Source organism: Andrographis paniculata, unplaced genomic scaffold, assembly GCF_009805555.1.
Source record: "Andrographis paniculata isolate CXL003 unplaced genomic scaffold, ASM980555v1 Contig34END, whole genome shotgun sequence".
NCBI lineage: Eukaryota > Viridiplantae > Streptophyta > Magnoliopsida > Lamiales > Acanthaceae > Andrographis > Andrographis paniculata.
This window is the reverse complement of record NW_026137567.1, coordinates 3,325,772-3,350,302: the sequence shown is the minus strand read 5'-3', so window position 1 is coordinate 3,350,302 and position 24,531 is coordinate 3,325,772. Positions and strand designations below refer to the sequence as shown.

The 24,531-nt window shown below is 33.4% G+C and overlaps 1 protein-coding gene and 1 long non-coding RNA gene across 5 annotated transcripts; both read right to left on the bottom strand.

Moving 5' to 3' along the window:
* Positions 1-10,475: 10,475 nt before the first annotated feature.
* Positions 10,476-23,101, bottom strand: LOC127248558 (14-3-3-like protein GF14 kappa). Of its 4 annotated transcripts, none has more exons than XR_007838119.1 (5): positions 22,473-23,100; positions 21,197-21,319; positions 11,727-11,843; positions 10,891-11,240; positions 10,476-10,619 (listed from the first exon to the last, which is right to left on the bottom strand). XR_007838119.1 is itself a non-coding variant. In XM_051270949.1 (5 exons), the coding sequence occupies exons 1-4, from the start codon at positions 22,950-22,952 to the stop codon at positions 11,220-11,222; spliced, it is 741 nt and encodes a 246-aa protein (XP_051126906.1). In that variant the 5' UTR covers positions 22,953-23,101; the 3' UTR covers positions 10,476-10,619; positions 11,188-11,219. The 4 variants fall into 4 exon arrangements, 3 of the variants coding, with proteins under 3 accessions (XP_051126906.1, XP_051126905.1, XP_051126904.1); XM_051270949.1 differs by having other exon boundaries at positions 11,188-11,240; positions 22,473-23,101; XM_051270948.1 differs by lacking the exon at positions 10,476-10,619 and having other exon boundaries at positions 10,835-11,010; positions 11,188-11,240; positions 22,473-23,101.
* Positions 17,721-21,185, bottom strand: LOC127248559 (uncharacterized). The gene is made up of 2 exons (XR_007838120.1): positions 20,609-21,185; positions 17,721-20,503 (listed from the first exon to the last, which is right to left on the bottom strand). It is a non-coding gene; the product is annotated as an uncharacterized LOC127248559 (long non-coding RNA).
* Positions 23,102-24,531: the final 1,430 nt, after the last annotated feature.

The window sequence follows — 24,531 nt, the reverse complement described above, 5'->3', positions numbered from 1 at the left end:
GATGAATGTGCTTTCCTATGTAACAAGAGAGACTCTTGAGGGTCATATCTATATATATATATATATATATATATATACACGAAGTGAGGCTGTGTGTGAAAACGAGTGGGTAGGAGGGCCGTGGTTAAGGGGATGGGTTGGAAATAAATTGACAGCAATGCATCAAGCTGTATATAGGAAAACAATATCTATTTGTCTTTTTAGGGTCAATAAGATGAAGATTTGAATAGCGATTTCTTGGGATAAACGAAAAATTTGAAAAAAAAAAAAAAGGCTTGATAAAATATAAAATATAAATAAAATTAATCGAGAAAAAAAATGCTAAGTACATTGAAGGAAAGAAGCCCTCAATTTTTTTCCTTTTAAGTCATCAATGCGGATTTGATGGAATTAGATTTTTCTTGTGTCTTTGTAGAATGAAAAATAGTCAAGTGCAATGTTAGGGATGGAGTTATAATTTAATTAAATGTATGGCAAATTTAGAAATACAGATCCGCTTGAATTATTTCAAAAATAGGAGCTTTAAAATTGCAACATAAAACCCTTAGGATTCAAAATACTGAATAAAATGTATTTATCATTAAATTAAATTTCAACCACTAAAAATTAAATCGACCAACGGTTAATATTGATTTGGAGAGATAATAATGTAAGAATGGTAGGGAATAAGAACAGCCATAGTAAGGATCCCAACCATGAACATTAAGATTATAGGTTAATTCTTAACATATTATAAAATTAAAAGGCAAAATCGTTTATAATCCACATTTAGAAAGTCGACACCATACTCACCCGTAATTTAGAAATTACACAAGACTCACTCATATTTTAGAAAACATTGCACCCCTAAAACTTGTACGAAATTCTCTTATATTTTTTAAAGAATAGCATAAAATACCCTAAAAATAAGTTTGTGCAATATTTCGAAAACACAAGGGAGTCTCATGTTATTTTTAAATCATAAGGGAGAATGATGCAAATTTTTCAAATCACAAAGTGAGTCACAAGTAATTTTGCAAAAAATAAAAATAAAAGAAGAAAATCAATAGCTTATGTAATTAAGAACTTAACAATTATTGTTCACAAATCCAGTCTGGTGTCATCTGCCACCAACAAACTGTGGCAGCGCCACTCTTTGCGGTGCTGCCACACATTCCGATGCACTTAAGTTTGGCGGTGTCGAATAATAAGTCCAATTGCGGTTACAGAAACTATTGCTTAGGCTTAAAACAATAACAACATATTCTTCTTATTTATCCTGTTTGATTCATTAGCTTGTAAATTAACAAATTAATTATGATATCTATTTTGAGGCAAACTGATGTTAAGAAGATACTGAAATGATCAAGCTCAGTGAAATCATCCAAAAAAAATAAAATAAAATTCACCAATAATAAAGTTATCATACATCATTTTGATAACCTGAATGAGCCATATACTTTTTTAGAGTAGGCATCGAATCTACGATAGAAAGACTCGGTAAGTATTGAACAAATAAGGTATAATAAAAGGATAAGAAAGTTACCACAATAAAAAGAGGTAAAGTAATGGCTTGTCTAATTATGTTTTCAACTTTGTTTTCATACAATTTTCTCCAAAACACATTTAAACAAACCCTAATTATATTACTCTTGAACCTTTATGGCCAGGCTGCAATGGAACCAAGCTGATATGTTTGTGACCAAATTACATGAACTGAATCGTGGCTTAAAAGCTCGAGAACAAAGAACCAAAGAAAGGGAAAGAAATGTAGAAGATAGGACACAGAGCATTCAAGGTGAAATGAATGAGACGTTTGCAATGGTCATGCAATTAACTATTTGCTCGACTGTACAAACTTTCGCTAAGATTAGCATTACTCGAAAAATCTTTCCCCCTCAATCTATTCGACAAGAAAATTACAATGGCCACTGGCCCTCAAAAATCATCTTTTGCACCTTCAGAGCAACAACAAAAATAAGAAAGATGAAATAGTTGAAATCAATTGAGAGCGCGACTGTGATTGTAATTGATACTGTTTAGATTTTGCACCAACTCTAGATAGAGCTATCTTACATGTTTGCTTGTTCGATAGACACATCATCATCACATGCAACTTCTTCTTTGGATGATAGATTACAAAGATCTTAGAAGAAAATAGCACACACCAACTGTAAGGATATATAACTATGAACTAATGTACTTCATGGCATACATTGTTTTTATTTTTCGGTAAATTGCATTATACCTCGTCGTGATTTAATTAAAATAATCACCATTCATCATTGTGTTTCAAAGATTGCCCGTGATCTATCTTTGTGTTATTAAACTTGACACAAAACTCCCCATTAATTAAAATTAAATGGGTAATATTTCTCGCATTGTATGACTATAATTGAGATGGACAATTTAGTATAGTCAAGCATGCTTCAATTAATCATAGTATCTAAAACATATCCTTATTTGTTAAAATTTGCGAAGTTCTTGATAGAATTTTACAATAGCATAGATATGTCTCATCATAAATTTTATATTGAATAGGAGAATGATAATTTTTAATAAACCATAGGAAGCATAAAATAATTTATGTTTTTAGTTTTGTAAATAGTTTCTACAAAATAGATTAGGTTTATTGCCTCTTCTTTGAATTTTTCTAAATGTAAGTGTTGTGTAGCGAGAGGTGGGATCCTTAACCACCTTGGGTGAGTTTGGATGTGGGGTTAGGAGATAGAATTTGAGTTCGAAATAGTTAAACTATGAATTTCCAAGATATTGATGTCATATAAATAAGTATTTGATATAATATTTTGATAAATATTTTAAATATATTATTAAAATAGATATTTAATTGAATATTTATTATAAATAAAATAATAATAATAATAATTTAGTTAGAAAGACAATCCCACATCCGAACAAGCCCTATACCAACCCAAGAATAGCTATACATATAAAATGTGTATGTATAGGCATGTGTGAGAGGGTGGGTGGGTTGGTAGGGGGTGAGGAACCAGTCCCGATAGTAAAACATTTACTACTTTCTTGTTATACCTGTCAGGTTGTCGTCGCAATGTATTGTGTGAAAGTTTGTATTGATGTGACTAGTGTTCGGGCATAAATCCCCACATCAGAAAAATCTCTTGGGTTTCTTGAAGAAAACTTCACTGTTTTGTGTATATTTGGGGAATATTATTTTTTAGTTTCGTATATGAACTCTTACCATAGTTAGACTTAAAAATTTTGGTTGAAACAGTCATTAGACGCCAAAGTTGATGTCGTGACATGCCAAAGATTATGTGGGTAACACATAGACAACGTTTGAGAATCATTTATGTGAAAACTTTTTAATTATGAAAGTAATCCAATCTATAATCTAATTGTACTTCTAAAATGATTTTCAAATATTTTTCACATATCATCCATATAACCTTCAGTTTGTATGATACTCCTTAATATATCTAACATTGTCACGACGGTGCCACATAAGCAACTCCGATGCCTGATGGCCATTTCTGTCAAAATTTTTTACTTATGAAACTAATCTATACAAGATCTAGTTATAGTCTTAAAATGGCAATGAGAGTCTCATGTTGAACTAAAAATAGTTTTTTTTTAAGGATTTTATTATTTTCCATATTTTATTATGTGAAAATTCAATCTCTATACAATAGAATAAATAATGATACATTTTTATTTGAATTATATTTTAAAATACAAACTTTAATATTGTTGTAACGAATTAGGATTAGTGATCGAATAATAAATAGAAACGTAAAGAACACATATTTACATGGTTCACCAACAACGTGTTATCTACGTCCACGGGCAGAAATAGAAAATAAATTTATTGATGACGGTTACGTTACAAATTACAATTTTCAAATATTTAAGTCTATTTAAATAAACTAAGAGAATACATAAGACGGGCTCAATCTAATACCAACTCAAATGTCCAATACTGAATATCGTCGGGCAAGGGGGACTTCGCCCCCTTGACCCCCTGACTCACTGACCGGGCAACGAGACTGCCTGAAAACTCAGTGAAATGGCAAACTAAATTTAAGGCATATAAATATAATATATCTGTATTTTTTTCTTCTTAGGTGATGGAAAGAGAGTGACAAAAAAATTTAAGAGACTCTTGTAAGACCTATTTTTCTGTGAATGGCCTAAGTATTTAGAAATGTTTAACATATTTGTTAACTAATTTGCATCTAAGTGTGATATTTGGTTATGAAATGAAAGAGAAAGTCCACAAACATATATCGTACTAATAGAGTTTGTATAGAGAGGTTTTCCTTTTTCCTTGAGAAAGAATATTTATAAGATGATTGCATTCTTATCTCAGGGTTCCTAGGGTAACTGGTCACATTGCTTCTTGTCAAACATCCTCATTGATCTAGCAATTCCTTGACACCGTCAAAGATTTTTCTTGTTCGGCCTTTCAACACACTACCACAAATGTAAGAAAGAACTCAAAGAAAGTAGTTGTATTACTCTTAACACTCGATAGTTCAAAAATAATCTCTACACCTCTATTGATATATAGCACTTTCTCAATGGACAAACAAGATTATTTTGATTTAACAGCTACGATCTATTTTTCTAGAACATTATATATGATCTAGAGTATTCTTTACAATTCTACAATATAAGTATAGACATAGTCAAAAAGGTTCTCAATCCTTCCTGAAAGTTTTGGGAAGTTTTGGTAGCCTCTGAGTTTTGGCTCATTCTCCCAGTTGCTCTCAATCACATATCCTATCCAAGACATTCTCCCCAACTAGGGTTAGGCATCACCTTTGATGCTAAAACTTGCACATTGCCTCATCAAACTTCCATAGGTTCTCTACCAGCTACCAACTGATCTCGGTCTTAGGCAATCCTTGTCATCACGATATTGTGTCTCATAACTTGATTAACTAGGATATTTTCTACCATCTTATCATACACCAATTGCATCTCTTGTAGCACCCTTTATGACTCATTCTATCTCGGATTGTGCTTATTCACGTGGTACGGCTTGAGTAAGCTCACATGAAACACTAGATAGAGTTTTGATAATGTCTTTGGTCGTTCCACTGTGTATGCTGCACCTCCAACCTTCTTTAATATCGGGAACAAAAATACTTTACTAATGAGTAAATTTCCTATTATCATAACTATGTTGAGATTGCTCGACCATCTAGGTGGTAGCTTGATAACACTTAAGCATTGCTTCAATCATTACGATGTTGTCTTAGGCACCATAAGGTTGCTTTCTGAAAACTATGTTGGTCATTTAATAGACTGTTTGGCTTACTAGTCACTTGATAGACTATTCGCTTGGACTCTTGGTTGCTTAAATATAGAACTTAAATGAAAATTTGCTTCAACGTAGCTCTTTTATTTGAATTTCTACATTGATGTCTTGGTGATAACTCTTGATTTTTTTGCCATATTTTATAGTTTATATTTATTTAATTAATTATTATTTATGTCGAATTTTGGTATTATTTATGTTAATTTACTCTAATAATTGTAGTTATTTCATCTTGTGTGTATAATATTAATTTATTAGTTTTTAGGTGTAATTTATAATTATTTCGGTGTATAAATTAAATTAATTGATGTGTTTCTTGAGTTATATTTTTATACATTATTTATGTGCTATTTAAGTATTTAATTTTGATTAAATTAATTTTATTTAATAAGTATTATTTATTTAAATAAATATTTATAAGGTGTTTATTGTTTATACATGTAAAATATGTAAAATAATGCTTGAAAACTTGTCTGAGAGTCCAAAATTGGCCTTAAAAAGCAAAAAAAATGTCTTGGTTAGGGAAAAAATAGTCAGCGGCGCAAAAGTCAACAAAAGTCAACGGTCAATTCAGAAAAGTCAACATGCGAAAGTCAAAGTCAACTGCTGTGCGGAATCTGAGCGGCAGCTGCACAAAAGTGAGTGAGCACGGAAAGCGACGACAGCCGCGCGGAAAGCGACGACGGATAACCCGAAAAGCGAGCGGCGGCTAAACAAAAGTGAGCGAGCACGGAATCTGAGCGACGGATGGCGCCTAAAGCGATGGCGGCTGCACGGAAATTTGAGCGAAGCGGAATTCTATGTCCATTAATTTTTGAGCAGTGGCTGCATTTATGAGCACATAAGGCCATATATGGAAGTGAGCGAAGCGACGGCTGGCGCGGACTCTATGACGGTGGTTGTGCGGAATTTGAGCGGCGGTTGGCACAGTATTTGAGCAACGGCTGTATAGGAGTGCGCGAGCGGCGGCTGCATTAATTCTATGTAGAATTTGAGCGGTGGTTCCCTCCGCTTCTGCATTTACAATACTCTCCCAGCTCCCTTAATTAAATTCCTGCACTACTTTTTAGCCAATTTTTGGCTATTTTGTGTAATTTTTATTCTAGGACCTTCTAGAAAATAGGTAGTTATTAGTAGTTATATTAATAGCTATTTTTAGAGTTAGTTATTTATGGTTATTTTTAGAGGTAATTAGTAGCTATTTTTAGAAGTAAGTATTTATTGGCGGTTGTAACTGCCAAGCTTCTAGAAGTTTTTTCCCCTATAAATATCCCTCTAATTGTACCATATATACTCCATATATACATAATCATACACTCAATTTTCTCCATTTCTTTCTCCCATATTTTTATCTAGTTTAATAATATGAGATTTTCGGTTTTGTGTCGCGAGCAAACTGATTTTCTCCTCTTTTTCTTTTAATTCCAGCATATTATTTTAGCTAGTAAAATTCCTATCATAGTTCTCCACCTCACCTTCACCCAAAAATTCAATGTTCGATTTGAATTATTCAAGTTAGATTTCGACAAGGTTGCGGAAGGGCGATAGAAGAATTGATTATTTCAGCCTTGTTTTGTGTCACAAAAAAGTTCCAGGTAGTTCAACGTAGCTAAGTACGCGGGAGCCTTGTCAACCTGCTCAGTTATTGTTCTGAATTCGATTCCGATTAAATAGAGGTTTTAGAGGGGTAGAGTCACTAGCAGAACAGTTGGAAGAATAATTCATGGGGTATAGGCGGTGGTCTATTGGGTCACAGAAATTTCTAGTGATAGTAGAGTTTTTTGCTTATAATGTTCTTCGCCAGGTGTCGCTAAAGCCTCGTTGTAAATCCCCTAAAGTCAAGTACCAACCGAGTTAAGAATCGGCTTAAGCGAGCAAATGCGATCACGCTCATTTCTCCGAGCTGCCCCGTAATTATATATATATATATATATTTTTCGTTATCACGCCATCGTCAACCTACTCATTTCATCCATGGAAATCTAGCCATTAAGGAATGCAAAAGTCAAACACAAACGTCTCGCTTCATCTTTTTCGAAATACATATATTTTATCGTTTTTTAGTTAGATTTAATTTCTGCAATTCATCATTTCAGTTTCTTCGATTGCATTAACTAGAATTTGAGCGACGGCTGCATAGGAGTGCACGAGTGCGGAAGGCGAGCGGCGGCTGCATTAATTCTGTGTAGCAATTACTGCACCATTTATTGTTCAGGCTCTTCTGCTCCTGCATTTACTACGTTCTCCCAGCTCCCTTAATTAAATTTCTGCACTCTTTAGCCAATTTTTGACTATTTTTTAATAATTTTTATTCTAGAACCTTCTCAAAAATAGGTAGTTATTAGTAGTTATATTAGTAGCTACTTTTAGAGTTAGTTATTTATGGTTATTTTTAGAGGTAATTAGTAGTTATTTTTAGAAATAGTTATTTATTGGCAGTTGTAGCCGCCAAGCTTCTAGAAGTTTTTCCCCTTATAAATATCTCCTCTAATTGTACCATATATATATATATATATATACACAATATATACATAAAAAAAAAAAAAAAAAAAAAACTAGATAATTATAGAATTTGAAACCTTAGAGCTCAAAATTAATTAAGTTCAAAAACATAATTAAAAACAAAATTATGATAATTAGAAAGTTGTTGATTTGAAGTCCTAAACAACCCTATATTGCTAAAAAATTATGTCGTGCCTCGTAGCTAATCTACCTCGTAGCTAATCTATGGCTTTTGACTTGTTGGAATATTTCAGATGAACAGTGTAAATTTCATCCAATTTCAAGCATGGATGGATACAAAAATAAAATAAAACAAGCGGAAATAAAAATAAAAATAAAAATAAATAAAAGTTAAATTGGCAAGATTTGATAATAGAATCTTGAAAATAGTAATGTTGGCCCGACTATTTTCTATCAATATTTGTTGCATCATTCTCCCCCACTTGAAGAAAGACTCGACCTCAAGTCTACTTCCTCATCAGATCCTATAGAACTTGCATTGTCGTGTCTACTTTCTCATTCGGTTTCAATCCACACACTGAAGGACGAATTGGATCCAAAACCCAGACAATTCCTTTGACAATATAATGGTTCCGAATAAAAGAGTTGATATCATTCTTTTATTTCTCCTTTTCATCCTCGGTAGTAAGATTTGCAAAGTCATCATTTGCATCCGTCTAGGTCTTCAAACTCATTGTGCGTTGTTCAAGTTTCCGGACCTATCTCTTCAACTTGTTATTATCTACATCGTCCAAATCACATTGTCGGGGGGCAGCCTCGTCGACAGGGCTGCTCGCACCATGACCCATTCCACCTTAACCCTGATCATCATGTCCACGACCACGGATTTGTTTGGCCATTGGTGAATAAGCTATTGCTCTTATACCAATTGATGTCGATTGCACGAAATAATTATTACAAAATTGAAAAAGTAGTTATTTAAAAAATTAAAAAATCTAAAGCCCAAAATAATAATTGATAAAAATTTAAAAAAGATACTTGAATTTAAAAATAAACTAAAAAAATAAATACCAATTTGAACATGTAAACAATCTCAAATAGCTAAACAAGGTCAAGCCTCATAGCCAAGCTATGCCTTTGACTTCTTGCATTGTTTCAAATGAAACATGCAAAATTCATCTCATTCAAAGGGAGAAGATCACCGATCCTTATTTTTCCAGCTCCACCCAGCCCCGTCTAATAGTGTATATATATATGCATAATATGTATATTAATATATAAATATATAATATATGTATATATGTATATGCATGCACATACATATATATATATACATTATCTATATTTATATATCGCATATACATATACATTATATACACATCACTTTTTTTTTTAATGACATGGGAACCCGCAGCCGCTATCCAAAAGGACGCACTGGGTAAACCCCCGGCCGAACCTCATCAAAAATATATATATATACATCACTTTTGGTTAGAGGTTGGGTGGAGCTGGGTGATGTTGAGGATTCCATGCCCATCAAACATAAACACAAAAATATTAAAAATAAAAATAAACAAAAATAAAAATTTTCAAGATTCGGTAATAGGATCCTAAAAATAGTAATCTTTTCATTATTATTTCCAATTCATATTTATTTGCATCACTCTTTAGTTCCTCGGACTCTCTTCAATTCCACATACATTTGAGCAACTTAAACACATTTGTTTGAATCATCAATCTTCAACAAATCATATCAACATAACCAAGACTATAAAAATATAACAAAATCATCGGTTCAACACTACTATTAAATGGACATAGCATATGAATTAGTTGTGATGAATAGATTGAATAAATTACTTTTCTCTTAATTATGTCAACATAAGTATACACAACTAATATTAGCCAATTGTTGAGGCAGCCAAATATATTGGAAACAAAAAAGCACATAAACATAAATGAAAAACAACTAGATTAAGTGTTTTTTATTATTACTCCATCCGTCATTCAATTTTGTGCTCTTTTTTATTTTTTTGGGAACCTTATTTAGTAAAAGAAGTATATAAACCCTTCTTAATTTTTATCCCAATGTTTTCATATATTTACAAAAATACCACTCATTAAACACCAGTAATTACAAATCCTAAAATACATTTTATAAATTAATAATCCAAAATTAAATTTAACCCTACCCACCCAATTAATTTACCTACCCAGCCAATTATTCAATTACCCACCCACCACTCACTTTTTATTTCTCTCTCATTCAATCACTCCGATTCATCTTCATCACAATTTAGGGTTTCATCTCGTCGCCGTTCATGATTTCTCCAGCTAGTTTCTAGTTGTTTGTTGGATGTCCTTGTTGCAAGAATCTTCTCTCGCACTTCTCCATTGATTTCATGGATGAAAATTCCATTTTAATATCTTTTTTGGAAAAGAGAGAAAAAAATCGATGATTTGGGCAACTCTCACCTTATCGGCACTGGAAATGGCGAGAAGGTGATGGAGAAGGCCAAGCCGGCGGTAAATTGGTCAGATTCATTGTTGTTTTCTATTAAGGGATTGGAGTCTCATCATTCACCATTTTTAAGGTCTGGGTCCAACTTTTTCATGCAATGTCAAGGATCAAGTTTTTAGGCCATATCCATTTTTGCTAAAAATTCTAAGGCAACCAAACATACTAATAATTATGTAAAATTATACCGGTAGTAGATAGCCTGATAACAAATATACATTATAGAACATTGTAGTGATATAAATATATCAACTGAAGTGATCTCTCAGTCTTCATCAAAGAAAAGTAAAATTCGATAGTTTTTCAACCTAAATGCATATTCACCCTCCAAGATATCATAAACTTGAACAATCAAACCTGCAATTTAGAACACAAACAACAGCAACACAAATGAAAATGAAATCTGGTTAAATCTGAGGAAATTTGATTCAATGTACAATAAATCTTTATTTGTTAACCAGATTTATTATGTCGAGAACAATAATCAAATAACTAACCTGAAAATTAGACAAGAATGAAAATTAAAATGTGCATGGCAAACCATTAGAACGAGTACATTACAACAACCAAGGGCAAATTCCAAGAGAATGATTAACGAATGAACAAGTCACATGTTTGGTATACTGACCCAATTTGAGGAAGTTGACAAACATATCACATATTCAGCTGTACTGAGAAATCTTCAAGAAGCATACAAACAATAGTATTCAGTCGTTTGACCCTATTTGCGAGAGCATTATCATTCTTCCTGAGATTTACAAAGAAGCTAAATAATGTGAAAACATAGAACCTATATAAGCTTCTATGCATCACAACAGTGCAAAACAAACTAGAAGCCCAACACCAGTCAGCATGTATTTCAGTGAATCATAGGGGGAAAAACACACGCACACACATATTATGGCAACGAACTGATGAAGCCCACCTCTACAAGGAGCAGATAAAGCTATTGTCGCCTCAAGCCTCGTCCATTTGGTCCTGCATGCATTGACCCCAAAGATATCGAAAAGTGAAAATTCATTTCAATTTTTCTATTCAACTTCCAACTATTCTAAAAGGTAGCATATGTTGCATATTGTTTTTAATAACAGTGAAGTGTTTCATCTGAAGTTAACAAATAGAGTACATACGTGTAAGTGTTCTCATCAAAATCTCCTCATTACAATCTAGTCTTTATATTCGATGCTTGTTTCATCTTAAGTTAATTTAAAGACACTACTGTTTTACCAAAAATTCATATATGAGGTAGCAAAAGTCCTACATAAGAGTTGGTTATTGGTTCGAACCCGGATCATAGCCCCCAAGCGGAGGATGCCTCACCTCTTGATCTACATGGGCTTGGCGGCAGGTAACAAAGTTAACCATGATGTTTTGCGCGAAACTAAGAAAAAACTTAACCTATACATTCTATCCATAAAAAAGTAAAAATAAAATAAATCATTTCCGAGTGTAAAAGTTGTCTACCTGCAAATCAGAGGTCCAAAGAGTGAGATTGTCCCTCAGAAGCTGCATGATCAGAGTGCTGTCCTTGTATGATTCTTCACCCAATGAATCCAACTCTGCAACAGCTTCTTCAAATGCCTGCCACGTGAAAGCCACATACAAGTACATCAAAAGAGATCCATGCTCCATCTTAGCTATCTTGATTCACTTTCTATTACTTCATTAATGTTTGAGCTTGGAGAACAAATTAATTAGAAATCATAAAGTTAAGAAGATGTATATGGTTGAACATATATTTTACTTTATTATTCTCGAGAAAAGTTGGACCACCGATCCTATCACAATTCCAAGAAGTATTCAATGTACTGAACAATTCTTAAACTTTATTTTTGTTTGCGAATTGTGTTAAATCATATCTTTCTAAATGCATAAAATAAGTGGCGAGGTTTTTTACTCTATAAATAGTTGTAGAATAGGGAATGTTGTTATTGAGTGTTTTACTGAGTGTTGTTATTCCTTCCCTTCGGACATCGCCTCCACTGATTTTTTCTTCTTTCAAAGTCAATTTTGTGTTTGCAAAACGATCTTATAGACCAAGTATAGTCTTCATATGAAGTGCTCAATTTTTGTAATTGTGTTTGGTTAGTCAATGACTCAAGGATATTGAAAGAAAAAACATGCTCAAAGTTGCCACCACCAATTGAAGTGGCAACTTTTGGCTGAAAGAGGCAACAGGAAATTATTGTGAAACAACAAAAGAGGGTGGCAATGTTAAGATTAACTCACACACACAAACAAGATAAACAGAACACAAAGGATTATGCAGTTCGGCCGATAAGGGTTATTGACCTACGTCCACGGGGGCAACCAAGAATTTCTCTTATTACTGTAGTATTAGGAGGCGCACTTTTTACAAGTAAAAGAGATAGCATTTAAAGACTAGGTTAGGGTTAATCAGAAAATTGGGCCCGAACTCCAATTACCCCATTAGGGTTAACTACCCCGAAAGAAGCCTAGACTTAACAATCTCACTTGGAGGCTTCAAAACATCTGTGTTCCACTGTACTGCCATAAAATTCTAACTTCACATGATTGCCCCGGTCTTCTCATCATTTCTCATGAAGATCAGCTAAAGTCATGCATAACTTTGTGAACATATATGCTAAATTCATAATGCCTAAGTTGTTCTTTTACTTCATCATTATTTCACTGATCAATCTTATGATGAAGTGTTATCTCATCTCAATATGCTTTGTTTTCCCATGATAGACTGGATTCTTGACAAGTTTAACAGCAGGAGGAAGTTCTTTAACCAAACTAACTCTTTGCTAACCAACAAATGCCATATACTCAGCTTTTGTTGTCAAAAGCGTCACACTTTTCTGAAGCTTAGACATCCAGCTAACTGCAGTTCCTCCCACTGAGAAGATGTACCTTGAGTGCTTTTAAGCGTCTCTTTGCATCCACCCAAATCGGAATATCCTTTTAGAATCACATTTTTGCCTCTGAAACATAACTTCATCTCGGAAGTACCCTTCAAATACCTTAGTATCCACTTGACGGCTTCCCAGGGTTTTATCCCGGATTGGACATGTAGCGACTAACAACCCCGACCACATGAGCAATGTCTGGTCTCGTGCACACCATCGCATACATGAGGCTGCCAACTATAGAGATGAGCATTTAGCCAAACGAACTTTACCAAAGTTACTTGTTCATTGTCTTCGTGCTAAATGAGCATGGAATGATGCACCAAAATCCAGGATCCACGACTCAGTTGAATTCTCAACACAATAGATGAGTTCATTGTTTGAGTTTTGTCTGGACTGGCATTCACTTTTTTTTTCTCTGGCGGATGAGTTCATCGTTTGAGTTGTTTGTACTGGCATTCATCTTTTATTTTTTCTCTGGCGGTTTTGAGCTATGATTTCTAAAGTGCCCGTCCTTTTTGCAATTCCAGCATTGAATGTCTTTCCTTGGCTTTGACTGACTCCTCTTTCTAAAATTTGATCGTCCTTTGCCATTCCCTTTTCTTTCTTTCTGTCTCTCATTTCCATGCTCAACGGGGCGCTTGAAATTTCACTAGAATTTCGTCTCTGTATATCCTCTTCTATGATTAAATCAAGAATGCCTTCAAAGGTGAGTTTAGAAGTTTTAGTTGAACAGCTAACAGCTGTGACTATTCTTGACCAACTTTCAGGTAATGAGGATAACAAGAGCATAGCCTGACTTTCATCGTCAAACTTAATATCCACCAACAACCACCAGGATATTATAGTGTTAAATTCATATATACTAAGTAATGAAACCTTAAATTTAATTCATCCAAGAGAACCCAAAAAGTAAATGAAGAGCAATATGAACGAGAGCTTGTGATATACTCAAATGTGGGTTCTTAGGATAATAGATCAGACTTCTCAAGCAGTATTGATTACAACAAAGTTAGTGAAAAGGCAATGAATGAACTAGAGTTTCCTTCTTGAAAACATCAGGAATTGCTATAAATTGATGTTGTTGACTAAAGCTATAAGGGAAATGAGGGTAGAATATATTGCAGAAAGAAAATAGGTTGAATGGCATCTGTCTAGATTAACGCTTCTTTTCGCTTTCTCACTATATACACAGCTAAAATTTCTAACTTCCTCCTCATCCATTGGGGATAATGCTGGTTGTGTTGAAGATCGTGGCTCGAGTAGGATTGATTTGTTAAAATTGACCTTTTCCCCCAAATATAAAATTTTGCAAATTTGGTGGCAACAGAGATGTCTACTATATTTCTCAATCTATGGACAATGAAATTGTGCGATACAAAATTATCAATAGAAAATCTAACCTTTTGGACAGGCTTGCCACTAATGCCTTCCAATTCCACAGTTGTTTTCCAATTGTTTAAAGATTTCATCTAAATTCCCTATTTGCTAATTTCTCACTCTAAACTTTATTTCACCAAATTTTTCCCTGCTCCTGCTGATAGCTTTTCATCTTCTTGTTCAAACTCGATGTGATAACAATCTTTAAGGCTCTGTTTCTTTGGGATTTCTTTTCAAGTTCTTCCCTATTCAGTCCACACATTCCCCAATAAATACACAATATTTCATCTCACAAACCATCACATAAAAGGAATATTTAAATCAAAACACAAACCTAAAACCCACAGAAAACCTCAAAGAAACAGACCCATACGAGTTTGATAGATTCATACACCCCTTGGTCCTTCGACGAGGAAGAGGAAGACTTTATATCTTCGGCAGTCTCACAATATATGGCTGTGATAAAGAGCAGAAGCAAGAAGAGAGAGAGAGGAGCCATTAGTTATATATTTGTGAGCGGACAGGCTTAGGCTTTCTGTTCGTGGGTTTAGGCTTTTATTAGCCTGATTTTACAAATTTTTGTTATGTCTTGGGTGGACTTATTTTATATTAAGTATGGTTTACTAAGAGTACTTTAAAAAGAGGGTTACTAGGGTTTTGAGGTTGATGACTTCTTTTTCAAATAAAGGAGCCATGAGGATTTTGGCATTCTAAATTAGCTACTTTTGACGGCAAGCAGCAAACAACAACATTTATTATGGAACAATAAAATAGGGCAGCAGCACAATCAGCACACATCTTCAACTTCATAATTAGTAACCATTGCGGTATAGAAGGAAAATGAATATTTCCAAACAAATTATTGTGGAACAATAAAATAGGGCATCAGCACACATCTTCAACGTCATAATTAGTAGCCATTGAGGTATAGAAGGAAAATGAATATTTCCAATGACACGAGCCACAACAACACAACAAATGATTTCTACGAAGCAGTGGAACAGTTTCAGCTGAAAGTTTCCTATTACACCAACACAAGGCTACAATTATAGCAACACCACACTAGCTAAATATGACTTTGATACCACTTTCTTGGAAGAAGAAAGAACATGGAAATAAAATACCAAATACTCCCTCCGTCCCGGATATTTTATCCGCTTTACTATAGACACGAAAATTTAGGAGGGGTATAATTAGTAAATAATTAAAAATATATTAATAAAAATAATTATTTTATAATAAAAATAATTATAGATTAAAATTAAAATAACTGATTAGTATAATTAAAATAAAAAAAAATTATTGATTAAATTTTTTAAACTAAAATTAAAGTATATAATTCTTTTCCAAAAAAGAAAAGTGACAAAATAAGTGGGACGGACTGAAATGTAAAGGTGGACATGAGAAGTGGGACGAAGGGAGTAATACCCTCTAAAATTCCTTTGCATTACATAACTTCGTTTGACAACTGCTTTGAGAGTAAAATACTGAACAAGCAGATCTGGTGCTGACTTTATTTAATGAATCCTAACTAAATTTATCTTCTATAGTCTGTGTCAGCATTTCATAAATATGTATGCAATATATAATATAACAACAAAATAAATTAATCATCTGCATATATAGTAATTTATTAAGCGACAACACATCAATATAATAAATACATCTTAAATACATCAACAAACTGCACGTTCAATAAATATAAAATAATATAGAAGCAGTATTCCAATAAAAGCTTTATTATTGAAGACATAATTAAGCTACTTACTAGCATACACTCAGTTAGATGATGACATAACTACAAAATAAATTGATCGTCTCCATATAAACAATTTATTAAGAAAAATAGCTTCTCAAATACATCCACAAACATGTTCAATAACATAAAACATTATATAAACAATATTTCAGTAAAAGCTTTATAATAGAATGGTAATATTAGATTACCGAAAAACAATAGACTTTGTTAGATAATAATTGCTAGATAATAGCAAGGTTAAGCACATTGGACTTAATTATACGTATTTTATATACTATAGAAATTTATGCTTTGTTCACTTGGATTTTTTTTTTCATTTTTTTTTCTAAATTCCCTATAAAAATATATTGTTTTCTCTGGTAAAATATCACATTCAAATCACTATCCCAACCAAGAACTAAAATCCAAAAATAAAAAATTACCAACTAAAGACGTCATCAATTTTTGCATAATTAACTTCACATGGTATTAAAGCCAAAGTTGAAGGGTTAACTTTCAAATCGACCCAATTCTTTCAAACCCACATTTTTGTTGTCTCCTTTGCACACAATTGTCACCATAGCTGCCATTGCCGACTCCTCGCATACCACCTTTGATGTCCTCATCTTTTTTGCATGCTGCTGCCGCAGCCTACACTTTCCACTTATGTTCATTTATATGCCTCATCTTTGTTTAAATTTTTGGGGACAAATGTTGTCCATCAAGGCTAACTCTAATAGTCTTCTTCCACTAGGCTGGTCTATCAGTTGATTTAACTTAAACAACGAGACATATTCTTTATTGTGTGCATTCTTACCGGTCTTCAACCTAGATTGTCTTGGTTTGTGATCAGATTCTACTAAGCTTCATCATACCATCATATAATGACGTTTATATTCATCTACTTTATGTTGTCTTTGGACTTTAATATAAATGGTGGTAATCTTGCATTGGTATCTATATTAGGCCCTAAGAAAGCCACGGATAGCCGTGTTATACTCAGGGTTGCAACCTTCATCCCTATTGTACTCACTGCAATTGGTAAGGTCATACCAAGGAATGATGCTACAAGTTGCATAGGCACCCCACTCAAACTCACATAGTTTATGTCGATCCACCTCCACCTCTTGGAAACAATTCTCCTACTATGGTGATTGGTGGATCTGAAGATGAAGCATTCCTTGAGTACTAGGCATCCAAGTAATCTACTCCCCACTTATTGCCTTTGTTTCTCTCATTTGGATGGCCCTATAGCGTGTCTCATATTTGTCCATTACGTTCTTGAATTCTTGATTCAAGGGCTTTTGGTAATATATACATGGTTATCCTTTTCTTTTCTCTTCATTTCATCTATCTAAATCTTTATCATTGCTACTTTGGCTAATGGTCGTAGAGCCATTATTAGTATAACTTGTCCTCTTCCTTTTAATGTTATTCTTTCTTTATCTAGAATTGCCAACTAGGACGGATCAATGTCTTTTAGTATTATTTTTTTTCAGTAGATTAACTTAATCTTTAGATTATTCTATCATTTTTAATGTTGATTCTTTCTTCCCTCCTTCACCAGCGTTTTGGTCATCTTTGTCCGTCTAAATTCAAATGCACAGCTTCTCATTTGTCTTTATTGTCATGTTTCAATTGTGGGTCTTGTCAACTTGGTAATCAGGAATGAGAGGTGTTAAGCCTTTTATCATCCTGGCGTCGAGCTATTTTTCCGCAGGACCTCTCCTACAGTATCGTCACCGCAGTAGAGTTTAACCACCAAGTTCGGGATGGATTGGTGTGGTTCCTCTACGCCTAGGAAGCTGCTTCATTTCCTTAGGAAGTTTTGCTCAGGCTTTTGCACCCTTTGATAGGGTCTACTATGATATATTGTATCCTAGTCTTACATTGGGTTTTTATGTGTTCAATAACTGTCCCTTTTGTGGATGATTTTTCAGGCTGGTTTTACTTAAATGAGAACTCATTCTGAATAACCCTTATGTTTTTTCTTCATTTTATGCTAAAATTCAAACTCAATTTAACTTGCTTATCAAAATTTTACAAAGGGATAATGCTCTTGAATGTTTCTCTATGTCCCAATACACACTATCTCACAGTATCATCCATTAATCTTCTTGTGCCTATACTCTTCAGGAAAATAGCATTTTCAGTAAGAACCATACAGTTTGAGTTGACATGGTACTTAATGGGTATGTTCACTGTGTTTTTTTGATAGATGTATTATTAGTGTTAGATATTAGAAGCGTGTTGTTAATATAAAAATTAATATTTTGCTTTTAGTTAATGACTTTATGTGAGTGAAGAGTATATATTTTTAGACATTGTGTGAATATATGTATATATTATATTTTTTAGTAATATTAATTGAGAATCGTGTCACTAAAAAAAGGTTGGGTCAACACACTAAATGCCTCTTACCACATCAATCAGATGCCTTGTTCCATCCTTCGGGATGAGATTCCTCATTAGTGTCTGCTTCCATTATTGGGGTGTACTTGTATTATTCATAATCACTCTTGGTCTACTAAACTTTATGTGCATGCTCTCAATGCCTTTTTTTATCAATATGTCTTTCTTAGATACTCTAGGGTTCAAATGGGATCATTTGCTACTAATCTATTCAAGGTCGATATATCATTTCTATTGATGTGCTCACCTCTCTATTATCCCTCCCCATCTTTTCCTACTATGTTGATTGTTCTCCCTATCCCATACTCACCACTTGTTGTTCCTTCCTCTTCACCTCCTCGCCAAGTGCATCATCCCCGACATCTTTCTTTATCTTCCCATCATGTTCCTACCCATTCCTTTCTGACTCCAACTAATCGCTGGTCCCACCCCTTTCAGCATCCAACAACTTTTCTTTGTTTGTTCTTCAAATAGATAGATTTTCCACTATAAAATCCTATTTATAATTTCTTAACCGTTTGTCCACTTTTTTTTATAGTTTTGTGGCTACATCAAAGTCAATTTTTATTCCCAAGACTATCTCGTAGACTATTTCTCATCTTGGTTAAGGTGGCGGATAAGATTGTTGCCTTGGATGCAAATAGTACTTGAGAGTTGGTTTGTTTTCCCTGAGATAAATCTACAATTGCATGTCATTGGATTTATGCTATTAACATTGGTCCTAATGGCAAGCTTGATCGTCTTGAAGCTCGTTTGATTGCCAAAGGGTTCATTCAAATTTATGATCAGGATTACACCAACACCATTTGCCGAATGACCTACATGTCATATGTTTGCTTGTTTATTTCTCTTGTAGGTATAGAGGGTGGACTTTTTGTTAGTTGGACATTAAAGGTGTGTTTGTTTGTGGGTTTTAGTTTTTGGGTTTGGATTTTTTAATAGTAAAAAGTTGAATTTGAATAATTGTTTGATGTGATATAAATAGAGGTTGATGTGATCTTTTGATTGTAAAATAAATTTGTAGTATAATATAAAAAACAGAAAAGTAATTGTTTGATGTGATATTTTTTTTAGGAAAAAAAGAATTTGAATAGCCACCAAGCTTTGTTGCCCAGCCTCTACAGGGAGTCTAAGTGTTGTGTGTAAGCTTCTCGTTCTCTATATATCTTAAAACAGTTTTTTCGTGCTTGGTTAAGGTGATTTAGTGCTACGATTCAGGAATGACTAAATGTGGATAAAATTACTCTTTTATAGGCATACTAGTATTGACCCATGTAATATTTTATTGTCTATGTTGTTGATATTGCCATTACTGGTAGCGAGAAAGATGGAATATGAGTTCTCAAGCATCGTTTATTCCAATATTTTTAAAATAAGGACTTGGGACCACTTTTACATATTTTCTTGGCATTGTAGACCTTCATCAACTGAAGGCCTTGTGATTTCACAAGGAAACTATGCTTCGAATATGCTAGAAGAAACACACTACAGACTTTAAGCCTGCAAGCTCTCTTATGGATGTTAACAAACTTCTTCCTGATAAGGGGATCCTCTAACATATATTGGCTGCGATTGACGACTAATTGGTAAGTTGAATTATCTTATTGTCACTCACCCTAACATTTATCCATGTTGTTAGTGTCGTCAACAAGTTCTTCAATAGCCACGTACCACTCACTGGGATGGATTTGCTATATATAAATCAAGGATATAATCACATCATTGGACATTCTGACCATATGATAAGTGTTCTACATCTGGATATTGTACTTTGTTGGAGACAACCTTGTTTCATGGGAAAGTAAAAGTAAATGTAGTTTCTCTATCGGCTCATAAACCTCATTGTCGAATTATGGCCTTAACTGGATATTGTACTTTGTTGGAGACAACCTTGTTTCATGGGAAAGTAAAAGTAAATGTAGTTTCTCTATCGGCTCATAAACCTCATTGTCGAATTATGGCCTTAACTAAATGTGAGCTTATTTGGATCAAGCACTTACTCTAAGAGAACTTAAGTTCATTAATGTCCCTTAAATGGAATTATATTGTGAAACAACAATATATTCTCTTCTTATCTAGTATTTGACGAGCAAATCAAATATGTCGAGATTGACGGTCACTTTACCCGGAAAAAAAGGTGCTATTTGGGTGCATAAAATGACCCTTAAATAAAATTATATTGTCAAGCTATGATTCATTTTACTTCTACTTTAGTATTACATGAGCGAACCAAACATATCGAGATTAACTTTCAGTTCATCCGGGAACAGATGTTAACAGGGTACATTACAAACACCATGCCTTTCAAAAAAGAACTAATGAAATTGAGCTTTGAAGAAGATGCTCTAAGTTAGTTAATGCAACTTAGTCCACTAACACACAATCAATAACATTAAATCAATGAAAGGAATACTTGATGTTATTCAACATAAAGAAGCAATGAACAGGGAACAAATGTTTACCAAACAAAAGGCATAAATGAGTAAAACGACAAGAATTATCAAACGACACCGCATGTGAGATTAACTAACCTGTTTGGCCAAGCTGCAAGCTTTCTCTGTTGCATTTAAGATTTCATAGTAGAAAACTGAGTAATTTAATGCCAATCCCAACCGTATAGGATGTGTTGGTGCAAGATCAGCTTGTGCAATGTCCTGTTCATTGTTGGTTATATAAAGGAAACATGGTCATGAGTTAGAACAGCAACACAAACAGACATGAAAAGCATATTCACTTTCTCCATTCCATTGGAAAACCTAATATCAAACGTTGCAAATTAAATGCTGTTACGTTGTCATATAAGTTTAATCCATGTTCTTAGTGAAGAAACTGTGCTAAGAAAGAGACATATATACATAAATGGGAAGATTGAGTTTTCAAATCTTATTTAAAATCTGAATGCAACGAAGTTTAGTGATATAAAAATACACATAAAGGGTTTGCCATCACCTTGAATTGATCTGCTGGTCCCTTCATATGGTAATTAAACTAATAATCACAAAATCAACTGTGTTCATCCTAATCGGCATTTATATTTCATTTCCTTAAATGAAGTCAATTGTTCAAGTTGGGAAACACTTAGGCTCCAAGTGAATCTTGATAAAGTATGGTTATGTCCCAAATTATGACTTTAACTAATCACCATAACGGCAGTTAAACCATCCAAGTCTCCAACAGGTCAGTCAAAAGCACAAAGGCAGGAACTCTACTGTGAAAGAAGATTAGAAGGTAATCAGAAAGCAGCAACCCTAAATTGGGTGAGAGATTCGACTACAGATATCCGTCAACATTTAAACTGCTAAATAAGAAAAACAGGTCAAAAACCCCCAAGTTTTATCAGCCCGAAAATCCAGAGTCTGCTTAGATCCCTATCGATAACTTTGTACATTTAAATAAATCTGAACTCTTTATCTTCAACTGATACTAATGCCCACCAAATATAATACTTTTTACAGCTGCCGCACTCCATTGTTGGCAGAAAGCACTCTGAAACCACCTTCTTGCGTATATGGAGAAAAGAATGGAACAAGATCAAAGAAAGAATGCAGAATTTTATCCTTGAACAATCATTGGCTACTTCTCATCACTCTACATCCTTTATCTATAACTAGGATAATCCACCTATTTTAACTTCCCAAAACACTTATTGAATTTACCTAATACCATACATTATCACTCATCGATAATTCACCATAGCCATAACTTAACTCGAGTTCAACATTATTCTAATCACAGCGAAAAAGGCAACTAAGTTAGAAAATCAAGAGGTTACATTATCTAATTACAGCCCTGTATTTGTATATATACCTGAGCAGCATTGTAAGCCAACTTCGTCTCTTCAGCAGCCACCTTACGTTCATCTCCGACCTTAAACTCCGCCATATACCTATGATAATCGCCTTTCATCTTCATGTAGAACACTTTCGACTCACTCGACGACGCCAAAGGAATCAAATGATCGGCGAGGAGTTTGAGAATTTGGGCGCAGATTTGCGAGAGCTCGGCCTCGATTTTGGATCTGTAGCCCTTGACGAGGGACACGTGGCCGTGGTTCCTGCGGCTCTCTTCCCTCTGCTCGATCGAGGATACGATGCGCCACGCCGCTCGAAGCGAGCCGATTACGTTCTTGTAAGCAACGGAGAGGAGGTTCCGCTCCTCGACGGAAAGCTCGGCGCCGGCGGCTGAGCCGGCCACGAGGCTGTCCATGAACTGGACCATTTCCTCGTAGCGCTCGGCTTGTTCGGCTACCTTGGCCAGGTAAAGATACTGCTCGCGGCTCAAAGCCATCAAAGAATTCTTGGGAAATTTTGCAGAAACGAAATGGAAACTGCTATCGGTGGCCGTTCAGTTCAGTTCTTGTTTGATGTGTGAGTGAGACGGCGGATTGTGGTAGGAGGTCCGGGATCCCAACTCTAGCAGCGATATCGCCGAAACTCACGTTCACGTGACGTGGAACCTGACTCGAACGTACGTCAGTCTCTTTTATTTTTGGGTTGTTCGGTTAAAATCCACCTTCATGCTTATCCATATCTTCTTTTGTAAACATTTAAGTAAAATATAATTAATTTATCATAAAATTATAAAATTTATTAGTAAAAATAATTATTATATAATAAAAATAATTATATAATTTAATTAATATTAAAAAATTATAAATTTAAAATCTAATTAAAATTATAAATAATTTTTTAAAAAAATAAATAAATTGTATAGAACAAAAAAGTTGACATTATTAGTTTTATTATTATATTTCTTCGTCCTATATATTAAGTCACACTTTCTTTTTTTTAGTTCCATATTTTATAATATTTTTGTCACTTTTTATTTTTTGGAGAAATATTTTATATTTTAATTATATTTTAAATTTTATAATTTATAATTCTTTTAACTTTTATTAAAATAATTACTTTTAATTTTTTAATTTATAATTATTTGTATTATATTGTAATTAATTTTGTAATAATTTCTTAATTATTTACTAATAAGATGTCTCTTAAATTCTTATGTATCCGGTAAACATGACTTCATAATTGGGCGAAAGATATATAGAGGTATAGACTTACAGTAGATTAAGGTGTATTTTTATTCTTATTTTGTTATTTTTTTTCAATTTTTTAAATTTTATTTTGTAAATTAATTTGAATAAATTTTTTTATATGTGAAATATAAAAAATTAAATATATAATAAAAAATAATAAATACTATCTCAGATTAGTAACAAGTGTTACCGAAAGGAGATACATGTATGAATTTTATTAAACAATATATTTGATAAAAACAAACAAACTTATATTAAGAGAAAAATTATAAATATATACAATCTCTTTTCTTATAGAATATTTCCAAATATTAATATTAAATTCAAATTATTTTTTTTGAAATTTTTTTTTTTTTATCATATGGTGTGTGTAAATTATTTTTTTATTATTATTATTATTTTGATTCATATTATAGATATTTTTGCATTTTCGTTTATGCTTAAATTTCAAGATAGCAATGTTGTTGAAATACGAAAGAATGCATCATTTTTTTAGAATTCGATAGTTATGATCATTAGTCGCAAATAGATGATTCTTGTAAAATTTGGATAGGTTCAATATATAGTCATTCGTTTAGCATATCCTAAAACTATCGAGTAAGTTATTCCTAATAATTATTACTAGAATTTGTTATTGGTTTACTCGTAAATATTCATTTATTGAAGGTGTGAATATTGAGTCAACTCAACACTAGTATGATATTATCCATTTTTGATCGAGTTCGCACGAATTTGTTTTTGTACTTTCTCATACTAGTAGAGTTCATGTGAGACTTATAAAGTGTGGGTTCTTTTATTCGATCTTCCAACATGAGATTTAGATTTGCA